Source organism: Gymnoscopelus braueri (assembly GCF_963280865.1).
Source record: "Gymnoscopelus braueri genome assembly, chromosome: 8".
NCBI lineage: Eukaryota > Metazoa > Chordata > Actinopteri > Myctophiformes > Myctophidae > Gymnoscopelus > Gymnoscopelus braueri.
In genome coordinates, this window is record NC_137609.1 from 45,293,330 (window position 1) to 45,311,637 (window position 18,308).

Here is an 18,308-nt window from a genome sequence, read left to right on the forward strand (position 1 = left end):
CAACTGTAGCACTCTTGACTACTCAGCTGCCACTTGAGCTTTATATTTATTAGTAAATAGTGCCCCCTAGTGGTCAGAAGGTGGAACTCCTGCAACGTTTGAACTAAAATGTTAGCAAACAACAGATTCTATCATGATGTCATATACCACTAAATCACAGAGCAGGGAAGCTGCATACACACTATGGCCAGAAAGAGATGGGTGGTGAAATGTTCCTGAAAACACTAAATCAATCACATGAACTTACCACTAGTTTACCTACAGACGTAGATGAAGACAAACACTCGCTTTCACATGCATGTGTGTAATATGCACTGACTGCTATTTTCTAAGTGCACTTGTGAGGATCCATTGAGTGCATTAATTCCGAAAACCTTAAAGGAGCACTTCACCCATTTTTAACCTTATCTTATCTACCCATTTTTAACCTTATCTATTTTAGTCTTCTCACTCTGCATCTCATTGGTGGGCTATGGACAGTTCAGATATCTGTCAAGACAACCCAATTACATCATCAATGCAGATTCCAAGCTAATAAGAAACTCTTATTGGAAAGTTATGTTCTTGCATTAATAAAAACATAAATAAAATAATATACTGTACACAATACACACTAATATATAGTATACATTGTATTGTGTTCACAGCAAACTGGAGTGTTAAATTAACTCTGAGAGTGTAAACATTGACCAATATCGGTACAAGGGTTTATACTCCTGATTTTAATGTGGATATGGCACTTAAATGGTTAGCCAATCATGCACTGTATATTGTGTCTACTTATACTGTACCAAGCATTAATGCAAGTTCCTAACACATCCAAATGTGTATGGCAAATAAATGCAATTTAGATTATGATATATATGACATGTATAACTTCTTTAAGATACAAGTCAAGTTCATTGTTTATGTGAGGATGCATAACAAGAAAACCTAATTCTTATAAAGTTTGACAACCACTGTTTTAGCACATCCAATGGATGTATTAAGAGAATATCCCCATCGCTTTCATTGGTCCCTTAAAGTGAGCCCTCTAGTGTCAAGGTGTTGGTATAGCAAACAAGTTAGTGGCTCTATGCACAGCAGCAGCCATATTGTAACGTCCTTCACAGGTGTTACCAATAATACTTATGAAGGCTCTGTTCCATTCCAGGGTGCTGATATTGTGCATGTTGGCTCACTGGAAACACTCTGCTACACCAGTGGTTCTCAAAGTGTGGTCCACGGACCCTCGTGGTTCCTTGAGGGGGCTCCAAATGGCCCCTTACGAGTGTGTAACTCTGAGAGTGTACAAATGGAACCAAATGGACATGTAAGGGTCCATTTGTACACTCTCAGAGTTATGGGGGTCCTTGAAATTAAAATCCTTTTCATCATCCTTTTTAGCACTCCTGCTCAGAACTTACTACAAAACTAATAATTAGCTCAATAGCAACCTGGTATCAACCACTTAGATGGATACCTAAAAGTACAATATACTGAGAAAGGTATGTTTCTCAAATAAACATGGGAATATCGTGTCATTTCAAAAATGAAGTTGAGTACATATTGCATAGTCCAGATGAACAGAGAGCAAAGCAATACTTTATTTTTCAGCGTGTACTAGTAGGCTACTACTTGTTGGAATGGAATGTTAAAAATCATCATTCGGTATTTGTTGTTGCAAAAAGTACATCTTTAAAGGTGTAACATGAAAGCTGAATTATGACAAAATGTGTTTTTAGGTCATCAGATTGTCTTTCAGAAAATAAGTACAATCACTATCAATGCAAGTATAACCTTATACAGTATATGTTTTCTAAACAATATTCTCAAGTCTTCCACTTAATCACAGACAAGATTTCCGGATGTTTTCACTTCTTTTCAACAAGAACACAAACTGCATGGAAAACACATACATATTGAATATAATTTTCCCCCCAGATATGGGTAAATTCAATTTATTTTTAAAATTTGTAAAATGTACATGAAATTATATTTTAATGCATCATAACCAAATTAAAATGTTCTTTATTTTTATTTTTTTTACAAGAAAATGGAGGCAACATAAGAGCGAAGAATGACATTCTTTGTTGAGATCATTTGAGACAAGTATTGGTCAGGCATTTCATTCACCTGGGAAAGCAAAGTGCTACAAACAACAACCACCAAAGACAGTTCACCAGACACCTTCATGGGGATTGGACCAAAGCACCTTTGTTTATCAAAGCAAAAAGAAAGAAATTAAAACGGAGATTACTTTTTGCTTCAGGGAGTTTATACTTATTTTTTTCCCCCGTAACCACTTGAACCCTAGCATCTCTATTCTGGGCATAATAGGTGAACGTTTGGCAAAAATAGCAGATCTACAAGCTCACAACTCGTAGCGATACGTTGAGAGCTTGTAGATCAGCTATTTTTGGTGAAGCGATTTGGTCTAGAGAGGGTTTAAGTGGTTAACAGTTCCGGTATATGCTCTTTGACATCTCTTCAACATCAACCATATGTGATGTTTCCCCAGATCCCCACTTCCAAGAGAGACATACATATTATGGCTAATAACTTGTTGACAGTGTTCTCTTTCAAGTTAAAATAGTTAAAAGGTGAATTTATATGCCGATAAGGCAGATAGGGAGCTTGGTTAGCTATGCTTCTTTTAAATTCTGTATCTCCTAGTCGGAGCCTTTGAGTGCAGATAAGGGTACAACCCTTTTTAAGAGAAATAAACATGGAATTCAGCCACATGCTTTCAAATAGTAATCATATATTTAATTGATATACATATATTGCCACCATTGGCACATACGATATTGCACACAGTGATGAAATGTTGCACAGAAAAAATATATATTTATATATTCTTTATGGGCAAAAACATTCCAAAATTACAAATAATGTGGAATAACGCTGAAAAGGTAAAACAAAAAAAAACAAAAAAAAGACATGCTTGCTACTCCCCATTAGTTGAGCGACTTACAAATTACACATTGACTACCCAAGCCATAGAACTAGCATTTTAAGGGGGCTCCGACACAGAGTTTGAATCAGTTCAGGGGCCACACATCGATGTTTTCCCCAGTCAGCCACTTGCTCTCCCTCCAGCCACGCTTGGCTTGTGCAGAGCAGACTCTTCTGCATCGACTCGCATCTAGGTGACCAACCCCCCCTTCCATGTTTACATGTCGGCCGATACCTGGATGGCTTGGGGGAAATGGGGGATGGCAATGAGGGTTGGGGAAAGAAGAGGTAGCAGGAAAAAAAAATCTGCTCCTGTTTTTTTTAGTTTTTCCTAAAAGGGTTTATAATAAACCCTCTTTATAGCACCACGAGTTGTGCACTAGCACACAAGGGGGCCAAGACAAAATAAATGACAAAATACATTTAAAAAAACTAAAAGGAGGCGTTAATAACAAGAACCCAAACTGCGATCCAAAGCACCAGGCCAGCGTGTAAGCATGCGGAAGTGTGTAAGGCACCAGGTTGTTTATTATGCTGAAGAGGACGCTCCCAATCGGGGTATCATTTAGGGCTATACCAGAGGCTCCAAAAATAGGTGGTCAAGGACAGTCTAGTCTGCTGGTTTCCAGTCAATCTAAATACGGGAGCAATCATTTTATCGAATGCTGAGGTAAATCTGACCATTATCTGATTGTTGCCAGTGTACTCTGGAGTCAGCTGGCTAAAGTTTATAAAACTGCAAACACACATCTATGAGATGCGACTGTACTGGATTAGAACCAGCTGGTGTCTGTGCGTGAAGCCCAAAATGTCGAACGATTAAGACCAAGAGGGAATCACATTTATCCAAGGTTGATGTTCGGGCTTACGAGTCAAATGCAGGGCTACATTATCAGGTGAGCAATCATGTGCCCAGAATATTCTCAATAAACTTCACCCCTTTTGCTCTGTACCTCGAAGGAACGGCCCGTCCTCGTCATTGAACATAGCATCTGACCAACCGGGGAATTAAATCCGGGTGTGATGGTAATTTTATGATTATTACAGGACTCAAGGCAAGGGACAAGCTCACTCATTTAAAAACATTTCCACCACAAGTAGACCATGCCTTTTTGATGGGAGAATCGCACCAGTAATCAAACTTGAATAGTTTTGACTAGAATAGAGGCAGATAGAAATTGGTATGGAAGGGTCCTTGAGCCACAAATTTGGGAGACCAACATCAAATCGAGCTTTTAGTGCAGGTAAACATGCAGCAATAGCACTCCTTGGCACCATTTTGGTTTAGATGACTTTAACAGGTACACATAACATTGTTTCTTCTGTTCAAAAAGTGCTAACCAATCATGCTTATTTGTGTCTGTAGTTCCAGACTAAGCCAATCACCAGGTCGGGTGTTTGTCTTAATAAGTGCTTTGTGTTAAAAATCTGCAACTTAGGCCATTTGCTACATGTTGCCACTGCACCACCTTTACCAAATACGCATCGAGTACCTTTAACAAAACAAAAAACACATTGCATAACAACGAGACACAAAGGTAGTCTATAATATACCCATCTGCATGGCAACGATTTCAATTGAAACAAAAGTTACAATATTCATAATTCTTTGAATGCCTCTGGCAAAGGTCATCGTGTCAACATCCATTGACCAGTTCAATATATTTGATTTTTTTTTCTATGCAATGCATATTGCACAATAGATAGAGCACTTAATTTCATTTAATGAAATTGCCTATATGTTCCTTTTTATACTGCATGACATCTAAACCAGTTTTCCAAAGCAGGCCTAGCCCTCATATGATTTACGTGTAAACACATCTCTACTCACAGGTAAATAGGATGGCAAGTACACTGTGACAACTTCTTACAAAGTATTTTTTTTTTTGAATTTTGGTTAAAAATTAAAATATCTGATTTGTGCTGAAGTCATTTAGCTTACATGAAAAGGACTTTTTTTCCTCAGAACTCGGGCAATAATTCCATTTGAACATTGCAAACACTTTTTATAATAGCTTTGACTTGTACAAAAGTTCTCTGTTAATAAGGGAAATAAACACTCAGTTCAATATTGTTTGTTGTCAAGTAGGAAACAAGATTCAAATATGTTATTACTTTGTTTAGCAGCCTGTTAACTGTATTAATGGTGAATAGTGGAGTAACATCCAGCGATGGGTGACAACATGTCGTAACTGTCAGTTTGTGGAGGTTTCGTTATATTGTGGGTGATGCTCCCTTGGAGTTAGAACCATTACAGTTAAATCTTTAGATTTCTTTTATACAGTAGAGTTTTTTAATTATAATTCTCTTGTTATTTTGATTACTTTTTGCATGTTTTTTTCTTTTTCTTTTTTTGCTCTATATATATCAATCCTCGTCTCCATCATCTGCCTGCATCTCCTCTTGTTGCTGCTGCATCTCGCACGCCCGTTTCTCCCTCTGCTTCTCCTGGATCTTCTTCATCTCCTCGGCGTATTTACTGAACGTATTCCCAAATTTGGACCACACTTTGTAGGGCACCGTGATCGAGTTGCGGTACGTGGGCTTCACCTCGCTTACCCTCATGAACACCCCGTACTTATTGGATCCGACGTCGAAGAAAAACCGTTTGTTGTCTACAGTCAGCGATGACCCCTCCGGCAACTCTGCGGGCTCGTCCTCCACGCCGTAATCGTCAATAAGTTTCGCCAGGGCGTCGCGAAACTCAATAAGTCCCTGGGCAGGCAGAGCGATCGTCTGGCCTTGCGTGGATCCCAAACCGGGCCCCCGGTTGACGGTCTGTCGGATCCGCAGAAAGCGTCCTCTCTGGTTCTCTTTCAGATCCATGTAGTACTTCCGATTCTCCCGCACCAGGAACTCGCTCTTGAGCGCCCGCCGGGGCTCGTCTTGCACCAGGTCCGGGTTGCTCGGGCCCAACTGGGCATAATGTTCGATGAAGTCCCCCAAGTAGTCGCGGAACTCGACCGCCACCGACATGGAGAGCGTCAGGCGGCTCTTGTTACCCCCGGCCCCGACTTCGGCTATCTTCAAGAAGCGGCCTTTCGCGTTCTGCTTCACGTCCAGATAGAAGCGCTTGTTCTGGATGTCAACCCGCTTGGACGCCAGCTCCTGCGTCTCGTGCTGGAGGCCGGACGCCGCGCCCGCCCCTCCCGTCGCCAGGTGCATGGGACCGACGCCTGGGCCCGTGGCCGCTCCTCCCTGCTCGCTGCCACTGTCTCTGTCCGCCATGATGCTGCCTGCCTTCTCCCTCTGTCTGCTGCAACCCCACAGTCAGCCAGCCAACGCCGGGAACTCTCGCGAGATCTGCACGCACACACAGAGAGAAACAGAGGAATAACATTGCGGTCTAGCTTTTCCCACCTATGTGTCAAGTTAGGGCTTAAATGTGAGGCTCGAGAGCAGCGTCATGTGGGACGAGCGTACGCATGTGTTTTCCGGTCGGTGATTTCAAAATAATAGTACTGTTACAAGTACTCTGCAGGAGGCCTCTGTAGGATCTTTCTGTATGTCTGTCTGTCTGTGCGTTCTCAGCACTAAATTACTGACTGTGCCAATACAATAGCCACAGAAGTACCCCCCCCCTCACACACACACACACACACACACACACACACACACACACACGCACACACACACACACACACACACACACACACACACACACAACGTTTCATATTGAAATATTAAAAAAATACATAACCACTTAAGCACCACATGGGTAACCGGAGTCCCTCAACGCTCTGTACTATAGTGTCTTTTCTGTTATTGTGGGGAAAGCTTTCGCTGAAAATAGCAGATCGACAAGCTCACAACACGACGTGAGCTTGTCAATCTGCTATTTTCAGCTAAAGCTCTCCCCACAATACCGATGCTGGAGTTTAAGTGGTTAACTTAAATGTTATTTTGAAAGTCAACAGGGCTGTGATTGGGCTGAAATCTTGCCCAATTTGGAGTCCTGCAGGCTGGTCATGAAGTCTGTGATCCACATTCGAGCTACGGCATTTCGATGTTGACCCCGAGATGATTACATTTTTAACAATTAGTAATAAAACGTTATAGAGGAAAATGTACCTGTTGACCCTGCAAGGAATATATTGTTATGTTGACAAAAATACCCTTTTCCACTATGTGGCAAATTAATTATACATTTTGGTACATTGAAAGTTCATATTGTGATAGGACCATATTTGCTCCAAACATAATACTCATGAGACAACTTTTACCTGACATAAACATCAATCAATTCAATACATCTTAATCAAACGTCTGAAATTACCACATTCGGACCCATACTGTAGGTGACGCAGGTTTCCTATAAGCTCCAGAACCATCACTGTCATAGCAAATTACTACAGTGTCTTTGTTTGTGGTCACCTGTTTGATCCAAACAAAGTTGTACTCGTCAGATAACTGTTATAAAACATTCCTCAATATGTGGCCTGCTTGAAATAACAAGAGTACTTCACATTAGGAGACATAGGAGTACAAATTTAATAATTGAACAAAGTTAACATGCAAGAAATCAAGTGAAGCAAAGAAAGAACATCCCAAATGGTCTCTTTCACTGCTGTACGGTCACTGTAAAATGTTAACAACTTCATTATTTATTAAATGGTATCACAAAACGTCATATTGGTCTTGGTGTGCCCATTCACTGCTTCTTGGACCTCAAAGTCGAAGAAATGTCCCTGGTTCAAAACCAAAAAGTAAATAATATTAAGGATATTTCTCCTGTAAACATAGATAGATACATACAATTCCATACATTTCATAATGTGTAATGCCATGCCCAGGCGGCAGATCGTTGCAGCGCCATAGCGTGGAGTCTGCATGTGACACACGTCACTGTGACGCAACAAGACACTCCACCACTTTGCACATCCAATGGAAGTGAGGAGGACACGATTGTTGTGCATGTGTGCCCATACCCTAAATCAGCCACCATCCCATGATGCCACAGTATGCCAAACTGAGCTTGGGTATTATCCCCAGTAGTCTACACCCCCCTATAAGCAAGCACCCCAGCCCCCTCCCAATCAGAACAGAAAAAACTGACTCTGAAACAGAGTTACCATACCTAAAATAATAACCCCTTCCCAAACTATTGTCCCGCACATCTAAGAGTAACCAGTCACCAGCCAACACTATAACCTACCCCTCCCTTGGGGCTGCTGTCTTGGCTGGTGGCTGTTGTCTTGGTTACCTCATCTAGATGAAGGTAAATGCAAATGCACAGGTTTTTCAATTTTCTGCTCATGTTGTGACCATGTTTTGTGTTAAACCTCATTAAGGAATAATGGAATGTTCTTGAGAAACGTTGTGTTGTGTTATAATGGCGGATTTAAGCAGTCACACCTGGCCTGAGTTAAACTAATTAGACTCTGGATCAAATGGATGCATGCCAAACAAAACTGTCATCGCCACAAACTCGGGATAGAGAGCCTACATTACAGTATATGTCATGAATGGCATATTTGCTTCTGTTCTGGCTTGTAGTATCTTGCCCTCTCTACAATAATCGTGACTGTTTGTACAATCTACCCGTGTCCCCTGACTGTCAGAGGACGTGTGGCAGGCAAACCGCTACAGTAGCACCTGAACAGGGACTTGACAACTTGGGGAAGGGACACAGAGGGGCCTCCCAGAAGATGCACTGGGATTATCAGCATCCATGGGGGCTCACCTAAGAGACCCAGCACTGGCTATATGCCCGGCTATACCACTCCAGCAGTCTGGGGACCAGGAGTGTCCTTTGGGGGGCCCGTAGCACTGGCCCCAATGACCAGCCCAACAGCAGAAGTCAATGGTGGGGCCACTGAAGCATGGGGAAGCAGTGCAGCGACCGCCACAGATAACCACCTGTGACTTGCAACGCCACCAAGGAGCCTCCACCGTGACCCAGCAGCTGAGCCGTCCAAGTAGCCCCTGCAGCAGCTCAATCCCAGAGCCACCTCCACCAGCCAAGAGAGCAGCCCCAAGGGAAGGGGAGGTTAGTGTTGGCTGGGGACTGGTCACTCTGGGGAGATGTGCGGGACAATGGTTTGGGGGAGGGGTTATTATTTTAGGTATATGGTAACCCTGTTTCAGAGTCTGTTTTTTCTGTTTAGATTGGGAGTGGGTTGGGGGTGGTCTCTTATGGGGGGATGTAGGCTATACTGGTGATAATAACCAAGCTCAGTGGCATCATGGGTGGTGGCTGATGAGTGTTAAGGTATACGGGCACACGTGCACAACTAGAACAGTGGTGTCCTGTTCACTTTCATTGTATGTGAGCAAAGTGGTGGCGCATCCTGTTGCGTCACGTGCTGCGACGAGGCGCCGCCTGGGCATGTATAGACCATATTCACACGGCGGCAAGGTTGATATTAAGTCAATGAAGTGCCACCCCGGTTGCCACGGCAACGGGTGCCACTTTCAATGTTGGCCACTGTGTGAATATGGTCTATGGCCACTACGTGTGACATTACCCTTATAAGCAGTCACACATAAGTCAATCGCAGTCACTCTGGGCTGCTTGTGAATCCACACCTGTTGTGCATCACAGAATCAATCATCCCCATTCCCCACACACTCCCCCACAGAGAGAGAGCCTCTTGTCATGACAGCATATCAACAGAACATAAACAAACAAAAAGGTTAGGTCACCAGGGCCACTACATTCATATAAAAGTAACTTGATACAATTTAATGTCATTGACTCTTTAGGAAACTGTCCAGCATCTTAAAATGTGCCTCGCCTTGCATTAATCCATTCTCACATTTAGAAAAGTCTTAACCCATTAAAACCGGGAAAGGCTGAGCATCCGTAGCATTTTAGATTTTAACCACTTTAACCTTTATTTTATACTTTGGCTATTGCTGTTTTTAACGTGAACATTTGTGACAAATCTTTCAATATATATATATATATATTTCTTTTTAAAGCGAACATTTTTAACTCAAATCTTTGCTTCTGGGGGTCCCTGAAACAAAATATTTAGAGATGGGGGTCCCCATAATACAATCACCATAATAAATGTCATAATTAACATCACAACAACACAAAATTCAATACCTTACGTTTTCTTAATTAATTTAATGCAGCACAGCTAATTAATTCTGATCAAATATTAAATATTGAGGATTGCCAGGTAACAGGTGTCTCATGAGTAGCCTACACATTTTTTTTGTTACCACTATATGGGCTACTAAATCATATGACAAATAGATAAAATAGCAGATCTACAAGATCTCAATGCAATGCGATGTGACACGTGAGCTTGTAGATCTGCTATTTATTTTATTATAATGGGTTATTAACACATTTTGTAATAAATTCACATAAACGTAATAACGTGCACCTTGCACTCATTTGGGTCCAATTGGCACGCCTAATTTTCTGCCACATTGTGAAAATTAAATCGTATTTTTGTTGCAGACATATTCCTTGCAGCATCAGCTAAACGTTTTGTTATGGAACACATCAAATAACTTAGAACCCCCCCCCCCCCCTCCGATGCTGTTATTTTGAAATCTTAGAACCGGAAATCAAATGCTTACAATCGTCTGACGTCATGGGTTTTGTGGATTGTTGTGGCTTGACGGAGCATGTTCCATCATACGGGCTATCATCATCGTCAGTTGCCGTGAAACCCATAAACATGTTGTGGAAGATAGATAGATGTCAGCTTGTTACGGCGATCATGTATTACCCCGAAACACAGCTACTGCTTATCAACGTGTCATTGCTCAAAATGTAACCATCCATGACCAAAAATACACCAACAGAACGAATGTAAAGTTGTAGCCTACTTTTTTTTGTCATAAAACTGGTCTCACACATGGGTTAACCACTTAAACCCCGGCAGAATCAATATTGAGGGGAAAGATTTTGCAGAAAATAGCAGATCGGCTATTTTCGGCGAAATCCTTTCCCCACAATAACAGAAAAGACACTAGTATTGAGCCCTGAGCCACTCCGGTTCCCCATATGGGTTTTAAGTGGTTAAGTCAAGAACGTCACACTGCAAGGAATCCATTCATGTCTAAACCTCCCTTGCCAAGAGAAACAAAACAGCAACAACTATTCACCAAGGTTAGGTTTGGTTTGGCCTGAACTTTGCGTTGGTTGAGGTCGTGTGTTTATTTGCTGTTTAAATGTAGCCAAGACGGGTTAACAATAGGTTTACTATGAACAAATATTAGGTTGCAATATGCATGATTTGTGTTGCCTTTAATAACCTATTATTATTGTCTTATTATCTATAGCCTATACATTTCCCATGTAGCAATATCGACTTTAATACCAAAAAAAGAAATCATGCAGTATTGGCTTTAATGTCAGATATAGGCCTATTTTAATCCAACAACATACATTGTGCCGAGTAATTTGATCTGACTGACGTGAGAAACGTCCTCTGTAGATGATCTCATTACACTACACATATCGGGACTAAAACTTCCCCACCTTTTGAGGTAAAATGTCATAGAATGAAGCAGTAACTTTTCACGGTAAGTGCCCAAAGTAGCTTTAATAGGCTATTGACCAAAAGGCCTAAGTGTTTCCCAGCAGGTATGAGCCTATTGATTCAATTCTGTGGCAAGCTGATAAACTACCTTGTGCGTCTATAAAGCTAATGTGTACATACTTATGTTCTTGTCCGTTTTTTCTTCTTTTTTCTAGAAGCTATAAACGATCTAGGTGCATGTAGGCTATTCCCAATCTGGTATTGAAACTATAAAAGCCCTACAAGCCTGTGTTATCGCTCTTCAACGCAAATCATCACTGAGCCCATGCATGGCAATTTCGCTAATTAATCCTGATGTGAACGTTTTTGGATCAACTTAAGCTCTTAGCAATAATAGACCAACCAGGAACATGTCTGTTGTACTGGTGAACAATACCATATTGTTTCCCTTATTATCTTGCATGATGCAGAAATGTTGAGTTTTGAGAGTGGCTATATGAACAGAAATTTCACAGAAATCCGGTGAAATGACCAGGCATTTCCATAGGTTGGCCTTAAGGATAGACGAAGGGTAGCCATTTCTATTTCTATTTCTATATTTATCTTATATTGCCTAAATGTAGGCCTACAGGTAATTCAAATCGAACGTATACATATTTGCAGTAGTATTTGTAACATTGTTGTCTTCTCAACTGGGCGACGACACGGCATTCAGGCACCTATAACCTACGCCAAATTTAAGCAACTAATTGCTTTATTTCTTTATTTTTTAAATGTATTTATTTTAGGTCAACAATGCATGATTAATTATATTATAGGCCTAAGCGCGAGCTGTGGCAGCCAGGCCTATGTCCCAAAGCGGTGGCCCATGACGTTACAGGGCTGAGGCTCCTATAGGGCTGATGAAAACACACACATGCTGGGTAAATGAACCCTAAAATTAGACGCAAGCTGAAAATAGTTTGTTAATATTCGTTCATTAATAGGCTATATGCTATTTAACACGCCTTGAGACATTCTTCTTTGGCGTCGTCTAAAAGGTCAGATTTAAAAGGCTTAAAAGGCCCGATGCTTCATTCAAAAGTTTATAGTAAAGAATGTCGGCCTATATAAGTCTGCGTTTTCCTAGGCTGGCTACTCTAGCCTAAACAAACTATATTAAAACGATTTTCAAAGCTTTATTTATATATTTTTAACGCCTAAGAGAGTTCTTCTATTATAAGTTTCTCAATTGTTTTGGTCTACTAAAAGATAAACGAATTCATAGCACAAGGAAATTAATATTATGTCTCAAAGCCATTGTAGCAAGAAATTGACAGGCATAACTTCCATTTTATATCCTTGAAATTAACTGATATATGTATTGTACACAAACATTCTGAATTAACGCAAAAAATAATAATATATATATTAGGCCTATAAGCAAATATAAAATGACAATTGCTAAGTCATAAATAGCAACACAATACAGAGTACAGACCCAAATATTTATGTAGGCCTAAATATTTTGTAAATGTAATTTTTTCCCCCTATATTTAAAACAAAATTACAAACTGGACGAAAGCACGACATTTTGTGTTGAACTCGTCGTCGTTAGGGCGAGAGTATTTGAACGCTTTAGACCCAAAGGGCTGGCCTTTAACGGGTTATTAAGTCTATTTGTCATAGGCAAACTATTCCAATATAACACTGTGGTAGACTACGTGTTGGATATGTATTGTTATAGGTGCATATTGTTGGACGTCACGTGCAGGCCTACACGTTGTTTTAATTTATTTTTGACATGAGTGATTGTTGCCGACTTGCCGTTGCTGTTGAGACGAGGCCTCGTTGTTGGTTACCTGCTCTGACTTTCCTAAACTGCTATTTATTAGATGAATTATGTATAAACATCTTTGAAAAAAAAACGATCTACAAGCTCATGAGTCACAATGCAAACTTGTAGCTCGGCTATTTTCAAATGGCCAAAATATATAGGGCTGAAGTGGTTAATGTATGTTTTCTAATAATAAAAATCTTCAAATTAACTAAAGTTTTCAAATAATTGTAGTAGGCCTACAATATTTTCCTCTGAGATGTAGTGGAGTAGAAAAGTATTGGAAATTGGAAATACTCTCAAGTAAAGTACAAATACCTCAAAACTGTAACTTAGTTACTTTACACCACTGGTCCGTTGCATCTAACGGTGTGTTTCTTGGGATATGTTATTGATTCTTGCAATAGGCTAACGGCGGCTTAGTTAACAAACTCCTATTAGACTACGTCGCTTAATTCTCATAGTTTTGTGACGGAGTGGTATAAGACTGTGTGAGGATGTGTTTTATCCCTTTGCCCTCCTGGCTGGCTCAATGCTATTTGAGCTCATAACCCATTTTATTGCACAAATCTCCCAAAGGCCTATAAATAAAATGTATGCTGTTCATTCTGTTCTTGTAGTATTTATTTAATTATTTTATTTATTTATTTATTTATTTATTTATTTATTTATTTATTTATTTATTTATTTATTTATTTATTTATTTATTTATTTATTTATTTATTTATTTATTTATTTATTTATTTATTTATTTATTTAACAAAGACGTGATACTGACAGTTAGCCCAATCAATTGTTTCAACAGACTAAATAACCAATTAAATGTATGTAAACATGTCAGTGCAAACTGACAATAAATTATTATCGTATTATCGTATCGTATATGTAGCAGCCTACTTACTTAGGGATATTTCACTTTCAAAAAAACTTTTGGTCATTTTATCGTCTACTCAGGCTTTTGTGAGCCCCCCAGAACGTTTTTAAGTTGCTTGATTTAGTATTTAGATATTTGATAATCATTTTATCAGACACGCCCCCTTCCTATACAAACCCATTATAACTTAAAACTCCATTTTAACATGTTAGATTCATCAAAAACACCCGTCCTTGGTTCTGCTGACTCACCCTGCCCTCCTAATACGTGAGGGGGCCGTGTTTTTTCGGTTACTTTTTTCATTTATTTTCTTTAATCTTTTTAATGTATTTAATTTTTTTCATTTTCCAAAAAGATATTAAAAATAAATGAAAAAAATTATCGAAAAAACACGGCCCCTCACGTATTAGGAGGGCAGGGTGAGTCACCAGAACCAAGGACGGATGTTTTTGACGAATCTAACATGTTAAAAATTGAGTTTGAAGTTATAATGGGTTTGTATAGGAAGGGGGCGTGTCTGATAAAATGATTATCAAATATCGAAATACTGAATCAAGCAACTTAAAAACGGTCTGGGGGGCTCACAAAAGCCTGGGTAGATAAAATGACCAAAAGATTTTTTGAAAGTGAAATATCCCTTTAACTTATAGCAGGTCTGTTTATCCACGATATGAATCATCACCCAAACTTCCAATTAACTTGGGTGATACATGGGTGTTCTTGTTGAATAGGACACTGGTTCTCAACGCGGGATCAGCCGGTAGCACTTGCCCTATAGCCTTTACGACCTTGCAGGCTTATGCAAAGGCTAAAATGTAACTTAGATAGCATGTTATGTAGACAGATGCCAGGTCATTGTTGACCTGTCATAGTGTATAGTTTCAATGCACAGGTGGATATAGGTTCTTGGTTTACCTTTGTATTAGTTTATTATTAGATTATTGGTTTACTTATGTATTACTTTATTATTAGATTACTATTTCTATGCGTTTGAAGTATTATCTTGTGTTGTAACTGTAACTACTGTAAATCGCTCTGGATTAAGAGCGTCTGCTAAATGCTAAATGCCTAAATTGTAATCAGGGCCCAGGGGACCGCCAGGGGTCATTTTGAAGGGGTTCCAGAGAGTCCCAAGCTAAATGACTAATATACTTAGGAACCAAATGGACCCATGGGCCAGGGTCAGCAACTCAGGGAGTGCACAAATGGAACCAAATAGGTTCCATAGATCATTGGTTCTCAAAGTGGGGTCCGGGGACCCCCAGGGGTCCATGGGGGGGTTCCAGGGGGTCCCCAGCAAAAGTAGTTAACATAGCATCACAATAATGTTAACCAATAACCACTTCATCCATTTATATGTTGGCCTTTCAAAAATAGCAGATCTACAAGCTCACAGCAAGCTTGTACATCTGCTATTTTTGAAAGTATTTGAAAAATATCATTTTTTTTATTATTATTTTCTTTACATAGGCCTACATCTTCTCTGCTTTTCAGATGGGGGTCCGCGGCCAAATACATCCTCCTTGGGGGGTCCTTCTCAAAAGTTTGAGAACCACTGCCATTGGGGTTTCACAGGATATTTGTAATATATATATATATATATATATATATATATATATATATATATATATATATATATATATATATATATATATACACACACACATATATGCACAATAATAATATCAAATGAGCATCTGCAATACATAATATATAGCCTATCAATGGGTGTCCTTTGCAATATTATTGAAAAGGTTGAGAAACACTGGCCTTGAGAGGTATCAGCCTATTATTATTACTGGCTGTCTCTCCAGAGATGTCATTTGGCAGCTTCATGCCAAAAAGGCGGCCGTTGACCACATCCGAAAGTTGCGTGTGTTTGTTTGTTTATTTATTAATTTATCGCGCCGTATCCTGGTATACAGGAATGCTGCTATACCAGAGTCGACCACGTCCCTCCCTCCACCGTCGAAATGTCAGCCTGTGTTGTTCACACTGCTATTCTAACACGATGGCATGGCTTCTTCTCTGCGACCCGGGCATAGCAATGAAACACGATTGGCTGCAGCCACATAAGGACACTTCGTTTTGGCAACCGTATAACATTGAGAAGGACATGTTCTAAAACACAACGTCGTCTAAGCTAGTGGTTCTCAAAGTGGATTATCTGGGTTCCTTTAAATGGACCCTTACAAGTCTGTAACTCTGACAGCGTATACAAATGGAACCAAATGGACCCTAACGGATCCATTGGGTTCCATTTGTGCGCTGTCAGAGTTAAAGGGGGAGACCTTGAAATTTAAAGGTTTTGAGAACCACAGGGACTCTATAGCCTATTACTTGGCAAGCAAGGAAAGCAACGCAATCATAATATCTTACCCTGCTCGGAACGGCACGCGGACAGCCTCTTACAGCCCCGGTGCCGACCGTATCTTGCAGAGAGCAGACACAAGCGTTCCCCAGAACGATCAATACAAAACGACGACGTCGTCTCTCGGCCTCTCTCTTGCTTGGCTGTCAACACGCATTCACCTCAAAAATGGAACGAAACAGCGCGTCGTGGCATCATGGAGAGCAGGGGAGAGAGAGCAGAGACGGACTCACGCACGCACGCACGCACACGAGCTCACGCTTCACCTATGATGTCAACACGCACCGAGTGAACCCATGCAGCGGACATGCGCATCGTCGCACTGGTTGCTTCGCCAAAAGGAGGAGGAATTGCTTGCTGCTGTTCTCCACATAGTCCTAAAGCCCGATGCATGCTAGCCTACTGCTGCTGTACTTTTGTCGTATATAGCGGCGGTGTGTCGTGTACACCGAGAATAGCAGTCCATCCATACATTAGAAAGTATCCTACTAGGCCAGTGGGTTTCAACCTTTTTCATGCCAAGGACCCCTACATTGATATGCATTTGGCCGCGGACCACCATCTGAATATGTTTTGTGCCAGGGACCCCCAGAAGCAAATATTTGAGTTAAAAATGTTTGCTTTAAAAAATATATATATATTCAAAGATATGCACACATTTTCAAGATTAAAAAAACATAGCAGATCTCTGACCTAGCGTGGCACGCTATGAGCTTGTAGATCTGGTATTTTTGAATAGCCAAAGCTAAGTGGTTAAAATGATTGTGCCTTATTTAGCTGGGGACCCCCTGTTACACCCCCCCCCCCAAAGGACCACTGGTGGTTCCTGGACCACTGGTTGAGAACCACTGTACTAGGCTAATATGCCTATTTTATATAATACTCAGTCGCGCCACGGTTGTCGCTTGTTGACAATAATAACTGAGGATTTACACAGTAAAACTCCTCTTTTTATATAGCATATATATATATATATATATATATAGCTCAGAGATTGTAAACTCTGAGTAACAGGCTGCGACCTTTTTCGACGTCTTTTACATTCAGCACCAAGGACAGCAGCCCATCGAAGACGCACGTCTTCACTACATCCTAAACAGACTTGTGTGAATGTATGCCATCTTATTATGACTCAATGCTTCTTCATATACACGCTGACAGAGAGCCTAATAACCTATGATATATACACGCGTTCGTTTCTTCGTTATTAAGGTTTCATCTCGGCTAATCCTGTATGACAACTTATGGAATTGGTTGTCAAAGTAATAAGTATTTATCCATATCTTTAAAAAAAATAAAATAAAAAAGTAAACATGAGAATGACTTGACTTCATTAACTTTGCCACCCTATGTAATGTTATTGCCACCATTGTATTTATTGTGTAGGCCTATGTATTTAAAAAATAGTAAAATGCATTATAAGATTGCGATTAAGATAATGGTTCTCGATTCCAGACCTGCAGATACCGGTCATTCTAGCAGTCTAGTCTAGTGTGTTAAACCAGTGGTTCTCAAACTTTTTTATTTTATTTCAAGGACCCCCATAACTCTGAGAGTGCACACACGGAACCATGTGGATCCTGTGGTATAGGCTTTACTCCATCTGGAACATCAGTTGAATGCAATCAACAAATTGGTGCAGGAGGTCGTCTAGGAATATCTGTTTTAGAACAATATTTACAGAACGTTTGTGTGAGCTCTTCTTCACAGAGCTCACCACGGCACTTTGGTCAGCAGATGTCGCCATTTATGATGCTTTCAGCCTCACATTCACATCCTAATATATCCGCATTATATACAAGTTTATTCGGCGATTTGGCTATCCTACACCCAATGTTGCATTTAATGTCAAAACTTGAAATG

General features: G+C 40.3%; 1 protein-coding gene and 1 long non-coding RNA gene across 2 annotated transcripts in view; both read right to left on the minus strand.

The window, feature by feature from the left end:
• Window positions 1-18,308, minus strand: part of LOC308089742 — a 376,982-nt gene that overhangs the window by 50,107 nt on the left and 308,567 nt on the right. The gene's annotated exons all lie outside the window — the stretch shown is intronic.
• Window positions 1,995-16,605, minus strand: puraa (purine-rich element binding protein Aa). Its single transcript, XM_080436497.1, has 2 exons — window positions 16,454-16,605; window positions 1,995-6,240 (listed from the first exon to the last, which is right to left on the minus strand). Exon 2 carries the CDS (start codon window positions 6,163-6,165, stop codon window positions 5,305-5,307), a length of 861 nt encoding a protein of 286 aa, XP_080292623.1. The 5' UTR covers window positions 6,166-6,240; window positions 16,454-16,605; the 3' UTR covers window positions 1,995-5,304.

Excerpts from the sequence above, each read along its gene's own strand:
- puraa (XM_080436497.1), bottom strand. The coding sequence starts at position 6,165 with ATGGCGGACAGAGACAGTGGCAGCGAGCAGGGAGGAGCGGCCACGGGC.